This window comes from Lodderomyces elongisporus, chromosome 6, assembly GCF_030384665.1.
Source record: "Lodderomyces elongisporus chromosome 6, complete sequence".
Classification (NCBI taxonomy): domain Eukaryota; kingdom Fungi; phylum Ascomycota; class Pichiomycetes; order Serinales; family Debaryomycetaceae; genus Lodderomyces; species Lodderomyces elongisporus.
Genome location: NC_083678.1, coordinates 1176395 through 1199759, shown reverse-complemented (window position 1 = coordinate 1199759; position 23365 = coordinate 1176395). Strand labels below are relative to the sequence as shown.

The 23365-nt window shown below is 35.4% G+C and overlaps 10 protein-coding genes across 10 annotated transcripts; 6 read left to right on the top strand and 4 right to left on the bottom strand. All coding sequences in view use genetic code 12, as the record gives it.

The window, feature by feature from the left end:
* Nucleotides 1-1154: 1154 nt before the first annotated feature.
* PVL30_004934 (uncharacterized protein) lies at nucleotides 1155-2627 on the top strand (the record flags this gene model as incomplete). The annotated part of the gene is made up of 1 exon (XM_001525034.2): nucleotides 1155-2627. One exon carries the CDS (start codon nucleotides 1155-1157, stop codon nucleotides 2625-2627), a length of 1473 nt encoding a protein of 490 aa, XP_001525084.1.
* A 1701-nt stretch (nucleotides 2628-4328) lies between these two features.
* Nucleotides 4329-4652, top strand: PVL30_004933 (uncharacterized protein; the record flags this gene model as incomplete). Its single annotated transcript, XM_001525032.1, has 1 exon — nucleotides 4329-4652. The coding sequence occupies one exon, from the start codon at nucleotides 4329-4331 to the stop codon at nucleotides 4650-4652; it is 324 nt and encodes a 107-aa protein (XP_001525082.2).
* A 308-nt stretch (nucleotides 4653-4960) lies between these two features.
* Nucleotides 4961-5653, bottom strand: PVL30_004932 (uncharacterized protein; the record flags this gene model as incomplete). The annotated part of the gene is made up of 1 exon (XM_001525031.1): nucleotides 4961-5653. The coding sequence occupies one exon, from the start codon at nucleotides 5651-5653 to the stop codon at nucleotides 4961-4963; it is 693 nt and encodes a 230-aa protein (XP_001525081.1).
* A 2314-nt stretch (nucleotides 5654-7967) lies between these two features.
* PVL30_004931 (uncharacterized protein) lies at nucleotides 7968-8570 on the top strand (the record flags this gene model as incomplete). The annotated part of the gene is made up of 1 exon (XM_001525029.1): nucleotides 7968-8570. One exon carries the CDS (start codon nucleotides 7968-7970, stop codon nucleotides 8568-8570), a length of 603 nt encoding a protein of 200 aa, XP_001525079.2.
* A 135-nt stretch (nucleotides 8571-8705) lies between these two features.
* On the bottom strand, nucleotides 8706-9674 carry PVL30_004930 (uncharacterized protein; the record flags this gene model as incomplete). Its single annotated transcript, XM_001525028.2, has 1 exon — nucleotides 8706-9674. The coding sequence occupies one exon, from the start codon at nucleotides 9672-9674 to the stop codon at nucleotides 8706-8708; it is 969 nt and encodes a 322-aa protein (XP_001525078.2).
* A 1711-nt stretch (nucleotides 9675-11385) lies between these two features.
* Nucleotides 11386-11697, top strand: PVL30_004929 (uncharacterized protein; the record flags this gene model as incomplete). Its single annotated transcript, XM_061119631.1, has 2 exons — nucleotides 11386-11391; nucleotides 11413-11697. The coding sequence occupies 2 exons, from the start codon at nucleotides 11386-11388 to the stop codon at nucleotides 11695-11697; spliced, it is 291 nt and encodes a 96-aa protein (XP_060975614.1).
* Nucleotides 11698-12502: 805 nt separating this feature from the next.
* PRE4 (Proteasome subunit beta type-7) lies at nucleotides 12503-13372 on the top strand (the record flags this gene model as incomplete). The annotated part of the gene is made up of 1 exon (XM_001525027.2): nucleotides 12503-13372. One exon carries the CDS (start codon nucleotides 12503-12505, stop codon nucleotides 13370-13372), a length of 870 nt encoding a protein of 289 aa, XP_001525077.1.
* A 1316-nt stretch (nucleotides 13373-14688) lies between these two features.
* Nucleotides 14689-16518, top strand: PDE1 (3',5'-cyclic-nucleotide phosphodiesterase pde1; the record flags this gene model as incomplete). Its single annotated transcript, XM_061119630.1, has 2 exons — nucleotides 14689-15812; nucleotides 16014-16518. 2 exons carry the CDS (start codon nucleotides 14689-14691, stop codon nucleotides 16516-16518), a joined length of 1629 nt encoding a protein of 542 aa, XP_060975613.1.
* A 152-nt stretch (nucleotides 16519-16670) lies between these two features.
* RET2 (coatomer subunit delta) lies at nucleotides 16671-18401 on the bottom strand (the record flags this gene model as incomplete). The annotated part of the gene is made up of 1 exon (XM_001525024.1): nucleotides 16671-18401. The coding sequence occupies one exon, from the start codon at nucleotides 18399-18401 to the stop codon at nucleotides 16671-16673; it is 1731 nt and encodes a 576-aa protein (XP_001525074.2).
* A 441-nt stretch (nucleotides 18402-18842) lies between these two features.
* On the bottom strand, nucleotides 18843-19916 carry PVL30_004925 (uncharacterized protein; the record flags this gene model as incomplete). Its single annotated transcript, XM_061119629.1, has 2 exons — nucleotides 18843-19633; nucleotides 19910-19916. The coding sequence occupies 2 exons, from the start codon at nucleotides 19914-19916 to the stop codon at nucleotides 18843-18845; spliced, it is 798 nt and encodes a 265-aa protein (XP_060975612.1).
* Between the last annotated feature and the right edge of the window lie 3449 nt (nucleotides 19917-23365).

Genomic DNA, 23365 nt, shown 5'->3' with positions numbered 1-23365 from the left:
TTTAATTTTAATTCCTGGGATCAACACTCATATTGTGCCTTGAATCAACAAATTAATAGGAAAAATATCAACCATCCACTGGCAAACCTAGTCTTATCAGCTTTGACTAATCTTCATATAAGAAGAACTTGTTCCGTTTGCTAAAATAAAAAATTTCATCCTAATTTTTTGGCATATATATCCTTTTCTTCTTGCCTTCTCCCCTACCTTTCCCCCTACCTTACACACCCCGCCATCGTCATCATCTCAAGTTTCTCCATTTTTTCCCCACTTTTCAATCATTCATTTCAATCAAATACCTGTTACCGACAGCTTCATCATTAAACGCCATCAATCCTCAACAATTCTTGTCAAAGTCTTTACTTTGTTTTCGACTTTTTTTTGATTTTTGGCTTTGATTCCTCGACAATACTATTACTTTTACTATTACATTAGCTCATCTCATTTCAAATCCGACTTTGTTGCACGCTTCATATCAGTATTTTATTTTCGGATTTGCAATAATTAAATTGTACTTGAACAAGAGATAATTACAGAATGAATGAAAAAGAAAATACAACATCGTCATCATTACCATAAAAGAGAATATTGATTATACCAAACCATCCAATTCGCCATTACGTTGCACTCTTTTTCCTTTGTTTTTCCGAGTTTTCAACTAATAATTGTAATAACAATTATAATAACTAATAACAATAATTATAATAAGAATTATAATAAAAACTATAATTATAATAATTGTTATCATCACCATCATTTAGCACTAGAATTATCATTATTTTGGTTATTATAGAATAACAGTAATAGAAGACGGAAATAGTCGAAAAAAACTCGTGGAATCAAAAGTCAATTTGAGGTTGTTCTTTGCTTGTTAGATTTATTTTCTCCACAATTTTTTTTGTTTAGTGGATCAAAAGAGCGGTAAAATATATTGCCAATATACAATTGGGAAATCCACTAGAAACAGTTCCCCCCCTCTCTTCAATTGACAGGCTTTATCCAGGCTATATAAAGAAACCATCTGGATCTCAGTTTGTTTGCTTTTTGTTTTTTTTTTCTTTAATTTGTTTTGTTGTATTTTTTGGGATACCACCGCAAATAAATCATCACTTTCGACACATTTTCCGCTATAAAGATATATACTCCACACAATAATGTCCGCTATCGAAAAACAAATTGATTCTCAAACAAATTCTCTTACATCCAGCGATAATGTTGAATCTCCCACATCATTACTCACTGAGGAACATAAGCAATACCTCATCTCGAAACATGGTACTTTTGAATTGGAACCTATTCCTTCCATGAATGATGATGACCCATTGAATTGGTCTAACGCAATGAAGTATTTACAATTGGGCATGGTTGCATTCCATGGGTTCATGTCCACATTCTGTGCCTCTGGTTTAGTGCCCTTGATTGGAGTGCTTTCCGCTCAATTTCAAATCACTACTGCAAAGGCAAGTTACTTGGTTGGTTTGCAAATCCTCTTTATCGGTGCATTCCCATTATTCTGGGTTCCATTTATGCAGAAATTCGGTAAACGGCAATTGTTAATCTTGTCGGTTCTTGGATCGGCAATGTTTAATCTTGGTGGCGCATATAGCACCTCTTTTGGAATGATGATGGCTATGAGATCATTGCAAGCCGTATTTATTTCACCAGGTTTGGCGGTCGGCGGTGCAGTTGTTAACGAATTGACATTTAGTCACCAGCGTGGTGTAATGAGCGGTGTATGGGCCATGTCTGTCAACTTGGGTACAATGGCTGGTGCGTTATTCATGGGGTTTGTTGCCCAACGTGAATCAGTTCAAATTGTTTACTATATTTTTACTGCGATTAATGCCGCACAGGTTGTTGGTTACTTGTTATTTGGTAAAGAGACATTATTCAACTATGATGACCTCACCAAGAATGAAACCAACAGATTTAAGCAACTCGTAAAGTTTCGGTCCATCATTCCAGAATTTAGACTTGACTTCAAAACCATTTTGAAACCATTCATCTATTTCACCAATTATAGAATATTCATCGCTACTGTAGCATACGCCATAGTATTCACCCACGACAATATTGCCACTAATGTTGAAATCCCCGAAGTCATGTATGTTAAATTTGGTATGGGTCCTCAGGCATTGGGTTTACAATTTCTTGGATTGTTAATTGGTACACTTATCGGCGAGGTTGGTGGATACTTATCTGATAAATTTCAAGCATGGGGATCGAAGAATAAAAGGGGCAACTCATTACGCCTCTGGGTAACATACCCGGGATTCGCAACTTCTGTGATTGGTATCATTGTATTTGGTGTACAAATTGACAAGATCACCACGTATAACATCACTCCCTTGATTGGGTTGGCCATTTGTGCATTTGGTTTACAAGTGATGACATCACCATTGATTGCTTATTGTATCACAGTTGATCCACCAATGGCCAGTGACATTATATTGTTTGTCTCGTTTTGTAGACAAACGTTGGCATTTTTGGGTACTTTATGGTTTCCACCCATGTTTATCGCTTTGGGCTTTACATGGGCATACTCGGTTATGGCGATATTGATGGTTGCGTTGGCATTCCTTCCAATTGCAATTTTGCATTATGCTGAAGCCAGAAAAGGGAGATAATAATTACAATTGAATTGCAAAAAAAAACAACAAAAACAAAAACAGAAACCAATAAACTGTTTAGGAATTGGAGTATATTAGTAGAAGGAACAAACCAAGTTTAAACCATATATATATATATATATATATATATATATGTATATGTATATGTATGAGCTGGGAACTAGTGCGTTGAAAACACCAGAGTATTGTTAAATTAACAAAATAGTTTTAAATACAGATTGACATGACCCTCAAACCAATAAAATAAAAAAGGCATTGTAGTCTATTGCAAAAAATTTGCATCTCTATTTATTCCAAGTTTTTGTATCCTATTATCAATTTATGAACAAGCACAGTGACTGACCTTTACTCTCTTAGAACTTGTAACTTGCAATCTGTACTTCATACTTCGTATCTTGTCCTATCTTCCTTCCTTCCCCTCCACCCCCTTTAGTTCTCATTTCCTGTTCCTCACAGGCTCATCAGCACCATCTTTTTACCTCTTAGACGTGATTCAACTCTGTACCAAATCGACTAGGAGGCCACAATACAAAAACCACCTTCCCCACTACAAGCCCTCTGCTTATTGGACCAAACTCATTTGAATCTATCGAATGCATTGCATTATCACCTTCGACCCAGAAATGGCCTCTGGGTATTTTGACTTCTTTCTTTGGATACGATTTTTTCCTTGGCTGTACGGTATCTCCATTCACACCAATTACTCTTTTCGTCAATAATCGCTCTGGGTCCATCGGCGATCGAAACATGATAATATCCCCGTGCTGGATAGATGATGAATTCAGCGTGGAGCTGGTGGCTTCTGTTTTTATGTTGTATTTTTGTACAAGAACAATATCCTTTGATTTAGTGGTTGTTCCTGGGTTAAAAGTTGGCGTCATCGACATACCGGAGATCTGGTACGGCTGGTAGACGTGTGATGTGAATGTGTAGAGTACGGGAAGCCATGATAAAGTTAATAGCGAAGTTTTTATACTCTGACTAAGCGGCATTGGATAGCTTATTAATATTTCTTAATGGAAAATAAGAAAAAATTTTGGCAAAGTTTGGAAAAGCTGATTTGCAAATAAGGGAAAAAAAAACAAAAGGAAGAAAGATTGGAATCGATGTGGTGTTGCACAATGGGCCAAAACAGAAAAAAAGAAAATGAAGCTTCGTTTGAATATGGGGTTGTGAATAGTCAAAAAATGATGCGTTCTAACAAGAGTGGGGTTTGCACTTGAGTCTCGTGCACTGTTTCCACCCTATTGAATAACCTCCAACTAAAAAGATTAAGAATTAAAGGTAAATCAAATACCAAAAGAAAAAAAATGGAATAAATGAATTAAAGATGAATAGCCAAGGAAAGGTGAGTTTGTATATAGCTTCGAAGACCTTATGAAGGACTTTCTGTTTCTTTTTTTTGTTTTTATTTTTTTCACTTTTTCCTCCCTAAAGGCATAATTGCAGATATTTTGAAATCCGATTCAGGTTTGATGTCGCGAACGGAATTTGCAATTTGTGATTCGCAATCTCCATCTCGTGCGAGCAAGAAATGTTGCCAATTTTCTACAACTTTGTCAAATATGTTCATCCTACGACGACGACAACGACAACAACAACTATTAAGAATTACTAAAACTACAAGTAGTACGTGAGTAACAAGTAGTACCAGAATAACAACAGCACAAAAAACTAATCTAAAATAAAAGTATTACAATGTCGGAACCAAAGGGAGGATTATTAGACCAAATATTGTTAGAGGACATTGCACGATATTGCCCACAGCAATTCCTCGCATTTCATCAATGCATGTCTTCTCCACAATCGCAAACTGACCCAGAGGCATGTCTAGCACAACAACTTGAGTTGACCAAATGTATCAAATTTGTGGTTCCATCTTTCCAAAAAATCCAGACACAATGTGCAGGTAAATTGCAATCCTACGAAGCATGTTTAAAGATGAACAAGAGTGACGCGCTGAAATGTACGCATGAATTGGAAGGGTTGCGAAATTGTGCTTTCGGATCTGTAAAGAAATAGAGAGGTTTTTATTGGGAGCTATTGATTTGAAAAAAATAATATAAAATAGAGATGAAAATGTTGATAATAATTGGCTTGATATTTCTGGTATTGAAACATTAACATGGAATGCCATTTAAAATTGTTTATACAATCAATTCCTAGTTGACTATTTTTCATTCCCTCTCTTGCATCATATCTCTTACCTTTTCTCTTACCTTTTCTCTCTCTCTCTCTCTTTTGCTAACCTCATTTTTTGTTCCTGCTTCTATTCTTTTTTCATTTCAAATTTTATTTGTTTTCTTTGCCAAGATTCTCTAGTACATCTCTTACATCAACTGGTGGCTGATATCACGTTTGTATTTACCGGCAATGTTTTGTACCCTGACTGGACTCAAATAGTTTCTAATCACTTCTTTCAATTTCTCTGACCGATCATGGGTCTCGTCCAATTCGTATTGGTGATGCAATAATTCGTGCTCTATATCCTCCTTGTGTTTGATCTTTGTGTCTGGGTCATTTTCTGCATGATATTTTTTCCAATGATGTTCCTCGTACTCACTTTCAAAATCCAAGTGGTGGCCTTGTCCATATCCAAAATCAGGCAATTCTCCACCATTGTTGTGGAAATTCAACCATTCATCAAGACTGATCTTGCCATCTTTGTTCTTGTCAAACAATTTGAAAACAGACTCCACCACATTGGCCTGAACCTCGGCTGTGATAATGACCTTGTCCTCACCCATTCCTGAGCCATCGCCAATAATAGACTCATGTGCCACACCATAAAGATTCAAAATATCTGTTATGTCCCAGAACCCTGTTCCTTTAAGATCATGTAGCTTAAAGAATGATTTCCCATCATATTCTGAGAGCTTGTGCTCCTCAAGCATGTGCCAATCCTGCCATCTTAAATTGGATGGCTTTTGCTTGAGAACAGTTTGAGAGTGATCATTGTGTGCTGTTACAGCACCAGCAATGTATAGTACTATTGCTGAGACTAAAGGAATTGTGAGCTTCATTGTTGTATATATACTGGTTCTATCGTTGAAAGTTCAGTAGATCAATAGCGAGATGTTCCAAGCCCAGTTTGGTGGAATTTTGGGAAAAGTATCAACAGTGACGTATTGCACGCGACTGTCCAAAATGTCCCCTTTTTAATTTTGTAATTTTTTTTTTTCCTTCAATTTATCATTAAGTGATTTATTTTAATCTATTTTGCTTGTCTCAGAGATCTTCCCAGTTTACAATGTAACCAAACAAACAAACAAACAAACAAACAGACAAACAAACAAACCAACAAACAGACAAATAGACAGACAAACAAAAAAGGGCAAAGAAACTAGTCATGACAAATGTAAAGATAACATGCCTTCAAGATTCCTACTGTCCCTTCATTTTTTACTATTATTCCTCACCGCTTCTCTCAATACTAGTCTCCAATCATTGGGCTGATTGAAGATCTTTTTAGTGTATAAATCTAAGTATCTTTGTATACAATATTGTAATTTACTATTTAACCATAGAAGAAGAAGAAGGGGTGGCTTTTGGTCAATATTCGTATTGATGGATTAAGATAATTTAAACTCTTGTGAAACAAAAAGAGCCACACTTTTTAGTAAGTAACTTAGTTTATCACTCTCTTGTTTTCAAATACACCACACTTTTGAAGATGTTTTCAATTCCTTTAAGGTTTTAGCTCAGTTTAGCTTATCTTTGGTGGAATACAAATTCTTAACAAGTTTTAATTTTTTTTTTGACCCTTATCTTTTCTTCGGCACTAGCTACAGATATATATATATATATATATTTGTATATAAAAGTTATTACTCCCAAAGCCAATGGTATATCTTAAAGACAAATACTCTAATGGTTAGCATATAGCATTTGTTTAGCACTGCAAAATTATTATAAGAATGTTTAAACGGGCAAGCGACACTGATTGGATAGACGATAGCTACATAAAACGAAAAAGATTCACAGAAAGACATTCCTTTGCATCAGTTTTAGAATCATGTAGCCATACAGATTTCGACAATATACAGCATGATATTTTCAGTAATTTACTATTCGAAATAAAGTCGAAAGACAAACCTGTGCCGGAACAAAACCCCGCTTCTGCTATTATCCAAGGTGAAGACAAATTTCAACAAACACAAACTAAATTTATCACACCAGCAGAATCAGAACAACAAAACCACCGAGTTTTGCAACAACTCAAGGTTGCCAAATTGTCAGAGAAACAGATACAAGAGAAAGTAAATGGAGACACGGTTCTGCTGTCTCAGCTGTCGTCGCTGTTTCTGCTGCTATTGTCGCTGTTTCTGCTGCTGCTGCTGCTACTGCAGGTACAATTACAGATAGTTGTTGCGCATGATGGATATGCATATGTTAGATATGCTGATTGGATTACTGCTAAAATTTTTAGTGACAGCAAAAACTTAACAGATACGTTGAATCTAATCCTTGAAAAGTACAAGATAAAATTCGTTGTTCCAAAAGTCATTGAGCTGATAAAAACGGCAATTAAAGATGAAGGTGGTGATGCTGATGCCGAAGATATATTCTATGAACAATTGACAAGTACATCAATTGAGAAATGACAACAGTTCTCCCTATTGATAGTTAATTTATACTGAACATTTATTGTATATTTATTAAAACAATCTAGCTAGCAAAAATTAGTTCAAACAATTCTTGATACCAAAAGATGATATATTTTGAAAGTTCAACTAGCTGTATCATATCCATAAATTCGATTTCTTTCTTCTACATTATGGAAACCTAATTTGCAATGGCTTTAAAGGGAAAAAAATTGTTCTGTCAAAGTCGTGTCCTATATTCTTTTCCTATCTTGCACAACATCGACAAACCCCACAATCAGATATAGACATAGACACACTCGCATCATGAATATACAAAGACATATTGCAACAACCTACCACGCCCCAAGCCCCACGCCCCACGCGCCCCCCTCAGTCTGCTCACCATGCATCCTGTTCCGCTCGACTAAAAATTTCATATTGTAAACTTACACTCGTTATCTTCATCCCCACCGTCCTCTTTTTCTCTAGCTTCAATTTCATTTCTAATAAATATTATCCATTCCAGGTTTATCCTGTATTCATAAGTATAATACTCCATTATATTTGCCCTCATCTACTATAATTCATTCAATTGTCAATTTACTGTATAATTTTATCTGTCCGAAAAAAAAACACGAAAAGTTTACGTTTGATACCAAACACATCATATACATACATACATACATATATATATATATATATATATATTCCAATATTAAAGCTCCTACATTTACCCATTGAACTGGTGATAATGAGTGACGTATCTACTACTACACAAGCCTCGTTTACCACATCCAATAACAAGGACCTGGGTCATCCAAGTACTAAATCCAAAGAGGCACGTACGGGTCGTGATAATCAACGCTACAACTCAACCACTGGAGCACGTATAGTGTCTGGTTGTATTTGTCTCAACTCTACAAAGGACAAAGTAGTGATGATTTCATCTTCAAAGCATAAGCATAGATGGATCTTACCCAAAGGAGGTAATGAAACGGACGAGACGGAGATGGAAACAGCAATAAGAGAAACATGGGAAGAAGCAGGTGTAGAAGGTAAAATAATTAAGAATTTGCCAGTGGTGTTGGATTCAAGGGGCCAGAAAGCACCAGTTATCAAGGGCGACTTTAATGAAAGCGAAGGACCTGTACCCAAGAGTGAGTTTCATTTTTTCGAAATGCAAGTCGAGGAATTGAGCATGGAATGGCCAGAGCAAAAGAAGAGAGAAAGGCGATGGTGTACATATTCCGAAGCAAAACACGAATTGATCAAGCTGAAACGGCCAGAGTTGGTGACAGCATTGAACTCAAGCTCGATAATCAAAGACACAAACGATGAAAATGATAAATATTGAACCACTTTGAAAAAAAATTTGAGCAGTTTTAAACAATTTTGAGCAATTCACTTTTTTTTTTGTATTTAAGACAAAAAAAAAGATATTAAATTTATATTCAAGTTGGAAACATGTATTTCTAAAAAAAAACAAAGACTATTTAAATAACCCGCCCATAAGATTGGCGAGCATGTTACCGCCCTGACCAGAACCTAGATTTAGATTGAAATAGAGCTTACCAAGATATTCCACTGGTGCTAGTATCTCCCTTTGTTTTAAAAGAAGTTTGTAATGATCGTATAATTTTAGAAACTTTTGACCATTGGTCAGTGGCTCTTTTTGTATTGTTTGCACCAACAATTGAATAAAGTTAAGCAATGGGTAATTTTCGAAATATTCGACAGATTTAATCACTTCTCCTTCTTTTCCAACATATCCCTTTATTTTTTCAAAAAATAATGTCTGGGCTTCTTTGACAAATTTGATATTTTTCAAATATGCATAGTTGATCACGGCTCTACTCAAAAACACCCCGGGGTCAATGTCCTTGTTAATTTGTGCAGTTTTGGCAAGATAACTGACATAAATGGGAACAGATTCAAAAGTTCCCAAGACCAAATGCAATTCAGCGATGGCAAATAATTTACTCTTTTGCTCTGCATCTCTAGCAGCAACGCCGTTATTGTCAGCATCGTTTTCTAACAGTGATAGTAACTTCACACCAAATAGATGGTGCAAGTCCGAATCTCCAAATTTTTCGCATACACTGGATTTCTGTGACCATGATATACTTGCATTGGCCAAATCATTGAGCAGCGGATCATCATTGGGCAAGTTGGAAATCAATTCAATCAATTTATACTTGGCATCCTTGTCGGTGATTTTCAACTCTTCCTCGTCGTATACTTGAATCAAGTAATTGATCAAGTCAGAAGCTGAGGCATATTCTTTGTTTTTGGTGAGAATAGTAGCACCTTGGTATAACAAGTCCCTTGCTTCTGTGTATTGCTTGGCTTTGACATATCGATTGGTAATAGTGCGTATAGTTTGATGTGCTTCGTAGAATGATCCAGAATCAATCTTTGTTTGGAATCGCTGAATAGTTCTAGCCAATTTATCAGACATGTTTGTAATTCTGCTATCTATTTCTGTTTATAGAGGGGTTGGGGGAGAAAATAGGAGAACGGAGTGAAAATAAAAAAAGCTTGTGAATAAATACTGAAAAAAAAGTACTGGAGTGTATCTGTGAATGATTGGCCCTGTATGTTTGGTGCTGCTGATGTAAATTTTAGTATTTATGATGGTGGTTGGTGATCTTCAAAAAAATCATCCTCATAAATCTCGCCTGTGATTCTCAATAAAGGTTTGCGTGTGGTAGCATCTACGAATTGAGTTCCATTTACTTTAAATTATTCCAAAGGTTACAAAATTCTCTCATAACACCGTATCTAAGGTGTCGTTTTCTGTGTCATAAGTCGTATCTAGTTGGAACTGATTCCATTGGAGATTGATTTATTTTCGAATTTTTATTTGCTTTCACTTCAACAATGAAGTACAAGCGTTCTGTACTGAATAAACATATAATTCAAAAATTAAAAGGACTAGATTCTAGCCAATAAAATGCTTTCTTGTACAATATTACATTTTCTGCCTTTCATATAATACATTTAAAGAAAGGAAAGAAAGAAAGAAAGAAACCAAAAAAAAAAAGAAAATCCGTATTGGCGTGTTCATCAAGAGCTGTAACCATATTCTGTAGCATCTCTGAGATTAGATTTGGTGGGGAAGTTTGGAGAGAGAAACATCTGAAGAGAAGAATAAACATAGTTTCTTTTAAGTAAAGTTTAGAGAAAAGTAATGGACAGTTTGTGGTTGCGATATCTTTCAACAATCTGGTTGTATCATTGCAATTATTTGTTTTTTCCTCATGCTTCTCTTTTCCATATTGGTTGCAAAATTTGACGGATAAAAGGATGATAGAAATTTGAAAAACAATAGAGTATATAGGAAGGTGGTTTCTTGTAAACTATTCAAGGGCAGTGATACAAAAGTTGACCTCTTCATGAGCTAATGACAGATTTCAAAACCAATAGTTTTTTTTTCTTCCAATTCTCAGTTTGCAACAAGGAGTATACGAATTGTCTATACGAAAAAGTCTTGCGTAAGTGATTCTACATTCATAGAATTTCGTACTCAATTTTCATAGGAACGAAATTATGCTATTCTTTCTTTTCCTTTCTTTTTTTTACGTTTTTCATTTTCTCTTTTTTTTGTCTTTGTATTTCAACAGATCAAAAGCCACTACTAAACTATCAGATGTTGAATCAAAAATCACCTGTTTCACCGTTACTTTCAAAGAACTTGACTGTATTTGTCTTTTACATGTGGATGAAGGTCAACCATGGCCCGGAATAATCAGGAGACAAAACGAAAATAAACGAGTAGAAAGAACGAAAAAAATATTAAAAAAAATAAAAAAAATAATAAAAATAATAAAAATGTTCCACTCCTAAACTGCACCCTCCGAGGATATTGCGACACGACAATGAAACTCCACCAATTCAGTGATTGGAAAAAAGGAAAGCCTACCTTCTCCATACTTTTTTTTTCTTCCCATATATAAATCATTTGTATCTTCCCATAATTCCTATTGTTCAACCCATTTTAAGTCAATTTGATTTAATACAAACGTATTTAGGATATACTTGAGGCAAGAAGCTATTCAAATCAAGGACAAAAGAAACAGAAGCAGAATTTAAAGCAGAAGCAGAAGCAGAACAAAAAAATTACAAAAGAATTACAAAAGAATCAACCCCTCCAACCATAATCACACACAATGAGAGTATCGTCAAGATTATTGAAGCACACAATTAAATTTGTCGGTGGCCCCCACCCTATCCCTAAACAGCCACACGCAGCAAAGATCCACCCATTGGCTCCAGAAGGTCTAATCCCTGGATCTGTCGGTTCATCTTCTGGATCACACAGTTCTACACAGACAAGAAGCTATCATAATTCTAACCCTATACAACCAAAGGAAGGAGAGTTTTTCTCAAGAAGTGAGTTGCCACAAAGATTCAGATACAAGCCTATCAAAGATTTTGAAATTGATAATGTGCAAAGTGGTGGTGCTGACATTATTTATTGAGGGATTATAAATGGGAGAGGAAGTACGGGGCTGCAAAGAATAATTCAAAAGAAAATCATGTTATTTATAGAATGAATATTGAATAAATAAAGAAATTAAGAAAAGAGACAAGCAAACAAAGAAGAAAGGAAAATATACAAATTATAAGAGAGAAGCCAACTCTTGAATACAGTTGTGTTTAAACAGTTTATACGAGACGAATTTTTAACAGTATCATATTGATGATGTAGTTGTTGTACTCGGCCAGTGGCACCACTTTATTCAGAAAAATGATCTCGTTATAAAATGGGAAATGGAGAATCGAAAAGAAGAAACATCACGGTAGACCAAACAAATTGTGTACAATTTATTGCAAAAAAAAAAACAAACATTTCTTCAACTTTCGAGAATCCAAACTCTAATAGCAACCCTTTAAGCAAAAGAAATCTCTAGGTGGTGGTCTAAGTGGTGGTAGTAGTATTAGTAGTAGTAGTAGTATTGGTGGTGATAATTTGCTCTTCATAAAAATGTGTCATTTATAAGTGTTGTAAAGCATCATGACACTAAAATACGACATTGGAATTATGCGACAATGACAACTCTAGCTCTGACAAAAAAGTTGCCACTATTCACTTCAACCACTCCAAACGATTAAACTTATATATGTATATATTCTGAGAGGCATTCAGTTACATACATACACGTTTACCAGACTTTAATAAGATCAATCAAAATCTCCTTGATATTACTTGAATTGTTTGCAAGAAAACACACGTACACAAATTAACACACATTTACACACACACACATATTAACAACTTGAAAAATGAATCACGATCCGTTTCAATGGGGAAGACCCTCTAACGATACTTATGGTCCATACAACCACAGAATTGCACAAGCCAACAATGCCGAATTCATTGATCACTCCAACACTAGTCTTCATAGTGCTTTTCCAAAGATGAATACTCAGCAACCTATAATTACTGGTACTTCTGTGATTGCGTCAAAATTCTCCAATGGTATAATTATGGCTGCAGACCATGTTGGTTCTTATGGCTCGCTCTTGCGATTCAATAATATCCAACGATTGATCCGCGTCGGCTCAGAAACTGTGGTTGGTATTTCGGGAGACATTTCAGATTTACAATACATTGAACGATTATTAGACGAATTGGAGATTGAAGAAGAGGTTTACGATAACGAGGCTGATGGTGCAAATGCATTTTTGCGTGCTCCAAATGTCCATGAGTACCTCTCTCGAGTAATGTACAACAGAAGATCCAAAATGAACCCATTGTGGAATAGTATCGTGGTTGGTGGATTTGATAGCGAGAGGAAGCCCTTTTTGAAGTACGTTGATTTGCTTGGTGTAACATATCATGCATCAACTATTGCCACGGGATTCGGTTCACATTTGGCAATCCCATTGTTGAGACAATTGATTCCAGAGGACAAAGATTACGTCAAAGTGAATGAGACAGAGGCACGGAAAGTTGTGGATGATTGCATGAGGGTCTTGTTCTATAGAGATGCTAGATCGGGCGAACAGTTTTCTCGTGTAGTGATTACTTTTGATGACGAAAAAAGCGGGAACGATAAAATCAACTTTGAGTTTGTCAAGGATGTTAAGGTCGAGAACCAAAGCTGGAGGTTTGCACAGGATATTAGAGGATATGCAAGTAAGCAACAGTAGAATGGTGAATAGCACTAGTAAATATATTATTCTCGAAATATACACAATTGACTGAATGTGATAATCTGATAATGACGATGGTTTCTTGTTTAATTTCTCAATTTCTTTATTTCCAAAAAAAGAAAATTTGCTCTAACCTCACGAAGTAGATTGCAATCTAAAAAATTGTCATATCATCGTCTATATTTTCACCTACTTGACGACGATTGAAATGCAATAAAAGAGGGAGGGTGAAATATATATAGATACATATGTATATATATATATATACTAATTAAACTAAATATGAATGTTTATGATTTGAATCAATTAACGTTTCATGTGATTAGCTGGTGTTTCACTGATCAATAGCAAAAACTAGATTGTAAGTAGATTTATATTAAAATTTGTTACAAGATTCGAAATTCAAAATGAAAAAAAAAAACAAAACAGAATTTTCTTTTTTGCCTTTTTGACAAAGCATCTCTATAAACTGAGCTCATTTAGTACAATGTCTCGAAGGAATGTATTGTATTCTTTCGTCAATTGATTGTAGCAAACTAATTGGTGATATAAAATATCATTTGGTAGCTGTAAACGGAGTGGGGTGGAGTTAATTAGGCTAGTAGATGGTATACCAATACTATATACCAAAATACTGGGTGTTCTCATATCCGAATATATGTATACAAATACAGATATAGATTGTCATGTACTACATTGTTTATGATAGGGCTGGGAAAAATGCAAGTGTGGAAGAATAGAAGCCAGGATCTTGCTTTTGTGTAATAAAGAACAAAACTTGCGGTTTAGGTGTTTTGTGCAATTGAATGCCAACTCACCAATCAATATCACAATCAATCTGACCCCAATTAGCACCTTTTAACAAATTAAGCATTCATTGATTAATTGATTTTCATCAATTTATTCAGTAAAGTTGAAACTGGTAACTAGTTTTTGTTTTCTTTTTTTTTGGTTCTTGATCAAAACTTGCTTTTACACACCAAAAATTGAACATAAAAAAACGAAAGAAAGAAAAAGTTATCTTTTATAAATCCAAACCCTTTATTTTGTCACCACGCATACAAATACACTTTAGAAAAGAGCTTCTAACCGCTGTTACACCCTCCCCCGCCCCTTCCACTTTCTCTTACGCATAGCCCAGAAAACAAGAGAAGATTCCAAGACACTGTGAGTGTAAAAAGCTAATATCTAGCTCATATATCAACATTTCAGTCTTTACTTTGGCCCAATAGTTGTTGTTTTTCATAATCATATTTTTTTGTTCCACATTATTTCGTCAAATAATAGAGAAGAAACAAGCATACGTATTGGCAATGTCTTTTGAATTGACATTTCTTGGAACGAGTGGTGGTCCACTTGAAGGAAACACATGCTCCATCCTTCTTAAATCAGCCGATATATCGTACGAAACCATTCTTGATTTAAATATCGAAGAGGATAATAGCCTATCTGTCCGATCTAACAGCCAAGACGAGAGTAGAAAGAACTCGGCGACTTCCAATGTTAGCACTACAAGCACTACAAGTACCACAAGTACTAAAAGTACTAAAAGTACCACCTCACTAACAAACCTTGATCCTTCTTTAAGACTGTATAAGCTTGATGAGCTCATATGTGTTGATGCTGGATCGGGAATGGGTAAATTGACAGAAATAATTCTCCAAGAAAGTAAACTTCAAAAGTCCAATTGTAATCTCCTCGACTATTACTCGGACTCCGAGTCAATAAATTTTTACTACCATCCTAGTATTCAGATCACTACACCCTTTATCCATTTTAAACAACCAAATACGATAATGTACACCAAATCGATTTTCCAAAGGCTTTCTAATTTCCTCATTTCACATCCACATTTAGACCACGTAAGTTCATTAGTGATCAACTCTGCCGGATTTGCAACTAATAATCCGCCTAAACAAGTATGGGGTAGTAAATACACTATAAATTCACTACAAAATCATTATTTTAATGGGGTAGTATGGCCCAATATGCCAAGCTTTGATATCTTGCGGCTCAATCAAATGAAGTATAAACAGAGTAATAATGTGGGACGGTTTAAAGTGAAAATGTTTCCTTTGAGTCATGGAGAATTGAACATCATTACCAAAAAAGAAAAAAATGGTGGAAAAGAAAATGAACTTTCATTGGAAATAACAGGAAATCGACGACACTCAAGTATAACCACTATCCCGCCAGGGGTGAATGACGACGAATATATAAAGACAAAATTGAGCAGCAAACTTGGTGGCAGTTCATCAACTAATACGCTAAGTTCTTTGAACATGCAACCTTTGGAGTCGTACCCTGCTTCCCCTACAAATACAACCAATCCAACAAAACCACCAGTATCTGATTCAGTTTTAGAGCCGGCTTCAATGGCAACGACATTGCAAAATACATCTTCTCAACCAACAAATGGATCCAAGTCAAACTCAAAGTTTCCTCTTGAGGATGAAGTTGATGATGATGCTCAATCACACTACTTGTCCTCGGCTTTCCTTGTTACCCTCACCCACACCCACACCCACGCCCACGCCCACACTCACACTCACACTCACACAGTGCCGTCTACTACCAACTACCTTTCTCCCATCACTCCACAAGAAGATTCAATCCTCATATTTGGCGATTTTGAAAGCGATTCAGTATCGCATCTAAATTACAACCTCACAATTTGGAAAGAAGCAGCTGCGCCATTGATTATCTCAGGTCGGTTACGTGCCATTGTTGTTGAGTGCTCAAATAGTTTTGAAATCGATGAGAATAAGCTATATGGCCATCTAACACCAAGGCATGTAGTTAATGAGTTAAAGGTATTGGAAAGAGAATGTAGACTTTTACTTGCCGAGCGCAGTCAGGGTAGCCCGCCAAGTGAGGTTCGAGAACCCGAGATTTTTGTTACAGAAAATAAGAAGGAAAGTGACTTTGAAAAGAGCTTTAAATCCACCACGCGAAATTTAGATCAACCATTACGGGGTCTAAATATCATTATCAATCATGTCAAGGAACCGCTATTATCAAATTATAGACAGATAAGAGACCCGCGAAAACAAATCTTGTTAGAGCTAAACAAGCTCAACGAAGAAGAGAAACTTGGTGTTTACTTTTCAGTTGCACTTAGCGGGACTTCGATTATAATTTAAGAAAGACTACAGCGTCAATTAAGATGAAGAATCACGACAACAACAGCAACAACAATGATGGTAATGATGGTAATGATAATGATAGAGATGAAGATAACTATAATGATAATGATAACAGAAAGTATAATATTAACTAATGTATATATATACATTTACTCCACAATGTAGCTATCTGAAATCACATTTGAATGCAAATCAAAAGGCAAGGACTTTTCTTCTTCATCATTTGACACAACATCGGTAATGGAAACACCACCCAATGACACGTCACCTTCTATCAAACCGGTATTGTTTATATCAAACTGTAATTCCATAGGGAATAAGGAGTCCTCGCCCTCATCGACGTTATCCAAGGGCACAGAAAACTCAAATGATCCTTGTGGTTCCTGTAAGTCAATATTGGCAATTGTGAAAACAGTACCCGTTTGATCCAATATATCGTACGATACTAAATCATTTTCTTGTAAAATAATATCGTGGTTGATTACCGGTACCAAGATCTTTACATTCTCCACTTTAAATTCTCCATTGGCCTCGTGTGCCTCAAGAAACTCTGCTGATAATTCATACTCCAATGTCACCGAGGCTGTCGAAGACTCGTCATCTATATTTACCCATGCAGTAATCAAGATTGGAATAAAGCTTGTATCATCGGCTTTACCAAGATATCTCCATTTCAAAACACCAGTTGCCTGGTCGTTTGTTGGGAATGTCTTTGTCTTGTCCTTAACAGTAATGATATTTTCATTATGAACTTTATTACGATCAACATTTGGGTGAATCTTGAACAGTTTCTTATCTGCCTTGTCATGGAATTTGAGCAAAATCTTGGAGTTGCCCAATGCCAGGTCGTTTATCCTGAGGATCAAATCTCCCTTGACTTCAGACGATTTAATTGAACCGTCACGTGTTAATTTGGCATTCACTTTTTCATTTATTGTGACCAAAATACCATTATTGGGCACTCTTGAAGCTTGTGGAGCAGGAGACCCACTTTTGGAAACCGGTGTACTATACTGTTGTTGTTGTTGCTGTTGCTGTTGCTGTTGTGATGGTGCGTGGTGGAAAACTGGTTGCTGTGTAGAGAGTAACGGTTCATTTGCTGATCCAGCAGAGGATGCAGCGGCAGAAGTGGCTGACCTTGCTTTAGTTGGCTTCTTGCCCAATTGTAGCCCACCTCCTCTTGGTCTTGAAGAGAAGGACAGTTTAGTAGGTTGCTCAGTACCAGCTGTCTCGATAGTTGGTGAAGGTTGGTATGTAGGTTGAACTGATTGTGTAGAGTTGCCCATTCCGTAATTCATACCTTGATTAAAGGATGCGTTGTATCCCGCACCTGCACCAGCTCCAAGTCCACTTGCTTGTCTTGCCATTTCCTTTCTCTGTATTTCCTTGGCTCTTCTCTTTCTCTCTTCTGTAGCTTCCAACTCCTTGTTTCTCTCGATAATCTCTTGGATTTTCTCTTCATGCGAATCCATTTCGAGGAATGTTTGTACTTGGCTCAAAGATAAGTTCTCCTTGTATCCCAAATTGATCACTTCATCAAACGCATCGATAATATCAAACGCATTGTCAAAGATTTCGCGTTCATCAACATTTCTCAAGATGTTGCTGATTGTTGACGCAAACAAGTGTAACGTATCAATATCCTGCAAAATGTTGGAAGTTTTGTTTGTAATCAAAACGATGTAAAATTCTTCCAATGGCTGGTAAACATATCTAACGTTTTCATCCTCAACACTAGTATGTTGACTAGTAGAGTTGGAAATCAAGCTCGGGAAATTGGCCAACAATGCAGTGATTCTATCCTTGGAAATATCCCTAAATTGTCTCGACAATAACGCCTTACCACCACGGGTACAAATTGATGCAGCTAAAACAACCATTGTTTGTGTTTGCTTGTTTGTTTGTGTGTGCGTGTGTGTGTTTGTTTATTTATTCAGAGTGGAGTGCTGTTAGCTTGGATTAAGTAAATGAACAATTGGATTTTGGATAATTGAAAGTAAATGTGTTTCGCTATATTTCAACTCGTTGATTTGACTTCACTCGCCATACTTGTCGCACTGTTTTATTTCATTGTTTTTATTACTTTTTCACTAGTGTACTATTTCTCTCTAAATTTTTTCTTTTTTCTTTTGGTTTATTTTCCTTGGGTCCTTTTTTTTTGTCTACAGTGAATGCAAGAGTAAGAGTGTGCGAAGGTCAACAGAGACAGAAAAGTCGATTTCGTGTCATTAATGAGAAATTCGGCAAAGGTAGTGCAAACCTCAAGAGAATTCAAAATTCTTCATTGAATATGTATTCCAATTTAAACTATGAAGAGATAGTTAGTAAACTTCTGATGAAGAATATACCGTACCTTGTCTTAGTAAAAGTGAGTTTGATTGTGACTTCAACTTCAACTTTAACTTTGACTTTGACTTTGACTTTAACAAAATTTTAGATAAACGTACTAATAAGTCAGGAGTAATGATGTTTCCAAACTTTTGTAACTTGTCTTCAATACTACATTGGATAAACTGCTCAAGCGAAGATTGTTCTAAGATCTTTACAGCTTGGAAAAGAGTCAATCCACACTCACCTAGGAATACAAGGTCTTGCTCGTTTTCCAACACGTCTTCATTAAAGGGTGATTGTTTCAATATTTGTGGCCTTTTCAATTTGATAATCTCTAAACACCAAAATGCACAATCTTGTTGCGACACAAAAAGCACACAAATATTGATTGATAAGCAAATAATTTGAAGTTTTTGCAACTTTTCAATCATGTGGAATTTACAAGTTTGTGATTCTTGCATTGTTGCAACAACGTAAACCTCGTGAAAATGTTGCTTTACATTTAACAAACTTTGCTTGAGCACAATGAATTCATTGCTTGGTGTGCCATCACCTTGAATAAGCTGTTGCATGGTAGTGATGTAGATTCCAGTGGTGCAATTAACAACAATGTCAGTTGCATGATCCATCTTGGCTTCAATCACTTTTATTTTCTCGCTGATTGATTTGGCCAAACTGAAGTCTTTATCCCAAAAAGATTGATTGAATATGATGTAATGATTAGATTCAAAAACGTATTTGTTCATAAGCGGAGTTCTAAGAAGAATTGAATTATTCTCTTCTTTATGTATTATTTTTTCTTCTATTTTTTCTTTTTGGAGCGTGTGTTGCTGTTTATTCTCAGTTGCAACCGGATCATCATTGTGTTTAAAAGTTGAATATGTATTAGTATTTGATTCCTTTTGACGATTTGAATTGAAAAACAGTATCACTTCAAGTTTTTGCGGAATACAAACTGCAAAACTATCCTTGTTACTGGTATGTATATCCAATTTTTGCAATTTCTGCTTTTTCCGTTGAACCAATTCATCAAATCCATCTTCAAACAGATCAACACTTTTCATGTGAAATTAGTTTAGTTCTTGAAGCTGAATTCAGATCCCTTATTTAAAAAGTTTATTTAAGTAGCCATAGAGGCTGTGTTTTGATTCCTTTTTAGTTAAGTGGCGGTGGGTTTTTTGGTATAAAAGCAAATTTTTGGTTGTAAAATGAACCTAAATTTGCAACACTTTTCTTTTCTATTAAAATATTTTTTTTTTTTTGATTAGAGAATTGAGAATACCTACACAATTACAATATTAATTTACACACACATATATTGGAGACACCGACACTTGTAAAATGGTTCTAGAGAGAGAATCATTTTAGTAGTAAGTTGCAAAATTTTGATTTGAATTGGAATGTCAAAGAAAAGAAGATTCTTTTTTTTATAAATGCAATTTGAATATATACTAAACATAAAGATTAGAAAAAGAGAGAGAGAGAGAGAGAGAGAAAGAGAGGTCAAAATTTCTTACACGAAGCGATAGAGGAGCATGATTGTCTTAAGAAGATGAAGTATGAAACATGGATTTCTTAGCGAGCAATAACGATTGACGATAATAGACAAATTATCACGAACCACTCACGCATTACGATCACCAAAAAACAATATTGCCATAAACAGCTCGTCAATTGCCATTTCGTGTGTGTTGATTGTAGTTTGAGAAATGGCCTTACCTTAAATCCGGTAAATTGAGGGTATCAAAAGCGAATTGAAGTATGTAAGGGGCAGGGGAAGGGTCAACTAAGAAAGTTGAAAAGAAAAATACATGGTTAAGAGCAAGAAAGGAAGAAAAGGAAGATAAATAAGAGAATGTGTCGTCATCGTCATCGTCATCGTCTTTGTTTTTGTCTTTTTAATTGTCTTTTTATATGTCTTTGTTTTTGTATTTCTCTTTACCATTCTGAAGGAGATTTCTTATCCTCCTTGTTTTCTTAATTGTGGTTGAATTCATCGTCAATCATTCTAAACAATACGTGGTTTTCTTCTAGCTTGTTGTAACACTTTGTAAGGAGGTGGAATTTTAGGAAAGCCATTTGCGTGTGCCGATCGCGCGCAAAAAAAAAGGTACTTGAGAAATTGAAAAACAATAACAATATCAACACTGAATGTTGGTTTTTATTTTATTTATTTTCACTCAGCGGCTAAAGCCATGAATCGTGAAACACGACTTACCTTCTTCTCCATAAAAATGAAAAACAACAACAACAAGTACTACCACTACAACTAGTACAAAGACAAAGACAAGGACAAAATAGAAACATAGAGTGACGAAAGTTTGTGCCGTTTTGTACTCTTTTACTATGGGGAAACAGAAAATATAAGAGTTAAAAAAGAGGTGCAAATAAAATGGGAGGTGAAACCATTTATTACTATATCGTGTTATTTCTTTCCTCGCCTCAATGGACAGGTGAAAATGGAAGGTCAATACACAGGAAAGGAAGAATTTAGTGGTTCATAAACACTCGCTTGTCAAGATGGTTTATACAATCTTCTTTTAAGATGTGATACAACAAAACTATAGAATTTGAAATTTGTGACTTAGGAAACTTTAAAGAGTAGAAATTTTAGCTGGATGGTCAAACAAAAAATTCGTTACTGACAAAAAACAATAACAACAAAAACAAAAACAACAACAACACAATAAGAGCAGCCCTTTCTATTCGCGGAAAGTATAAAGTAAAAAGTTCACACTTTCCATGATCAAGACTTTTGTTTGTGTGTTGTACCTGAAAATCCTTGCTCACATCTACCCCTTTCTTTACGTTTGAGAAATTATTAACAACTTTAGACAATAAAAGTGTTGATGAGTGTCAATCGCTGCAAAATGATGTAACATTCCGCTTCCATATTGACTAAAGCCGACACTAGCTTTGTGCTGTGTACGATTTTGTTACTGTTACTGTTTCTGTTTACTGTTTTTTTTTTGGTTTTTATTTATTTTTTCTTTTGTTTCCAATTCCGTTTTTGGGGTTGTTATAATCAAGCTAGAGCCAAAATACAATAAAAAAAAAAATTTTCACGCGCAAAAGCACATTCAATGAGGTAATTGTTGGGCATGCCTTGCTGTCTTTCAGTATTTGCTATTGTTGTTATTTGTTACTCTTCTCTTTTTTTGTTTGCTATATTTTGAATTAACCTTTAACTAAACGTACCTTAATATATCCCCTACTGGTTAATGTTTTGTTTCCAACATAGATAAATTGTAAATGGTTGGCAAAACCCAATTCTGAAATCAAAAACAGAAACAAAAACAAAGAAAAGTAAAAAAAAAGGAAAAAAATGAAATTAAATTTACATGAATGGAGGTATGGATGATTTTAAGTCAAAGTGTTTGTAAAAAGAGTGTTTCTATACAGTCATTGGTATTGAAGGGTAAGTCATTGTTTTTAGCTTTCTTACATTGACATTTGTGTTTTATAATAAACCTCCTTTTTTTTATTTATTTTTTTTTTATTTTTTTCTCTACTTGTTCTGTTTGCGTTACTTTTTCAGGTACACACACTAACAACAACACGCAAAGACAATAACAACAAAAAAATAAAATAAAAATAAAAAACCAAAAATATCTTCAAAAAATTTTCAGGTACAACAGGGGGCATCTTATCCGCACAGGAACCACACACACACAACACGAAGAACACGAATAATAAATAAGCTTTATTGTATCACATATAACCCTGTCCGATGTTTTCTCTAAATTATCTACTAAACAATTTAAATTTTTTTTTTCTTTTAAATAAAATAATCAACAATATTAATTGTAGAAGTAAAACAAGAAAACACACATATTGTTCTAATGGGAATATTTAAATATCTTTCGACATCCTCGTTCCTTGCTTTTATGAAATAACTCTTTTTCACCTCTTACTCCTTCCCAAGTTTTTAAATTCATAAACTATCACCACCCTCATTTCAAATACAGATACAAAACACTCTTTAGTTTTTATCACTACAACCAACACTACTAATACTACTACCACTAACACTACCACTACCACAGCTAATTATTACTGATTCACAATGTCATTATCGAACCATTTAGTCTACGATGCTTCGGCAACATCTTACACAGCAGCCACAGCAACACCATCATTGACCAATTTACATATCGCCACCTCGGCAATAGTACTCCAGAATGGAGATTCAGAAATTCCAAAAGCAAATGTAAATGCAGATGCGCTGACGAATACAAATACAAATACAAATGCTGGTACTGATTCACTTTCAGCAGTTTCCATCCAAACAGTGACTCCATCACTATCATCTGGTCTAGTATACGCAAGCGATTCATCTCAGTTATCCGATGCCAAAGGCTCTTTTGCTGCAAGCTCAGATGTGCGGACCCTAAGTCTCGATACTACTACAACATCGGGATCATCCTCCGAGACTTCAGGATCTAGTCATTCAGTATCATCAACTAATGGTGCCTCTGGAGGAAGGGCATTTGAAAGCGGGAGAAAAGCAAAA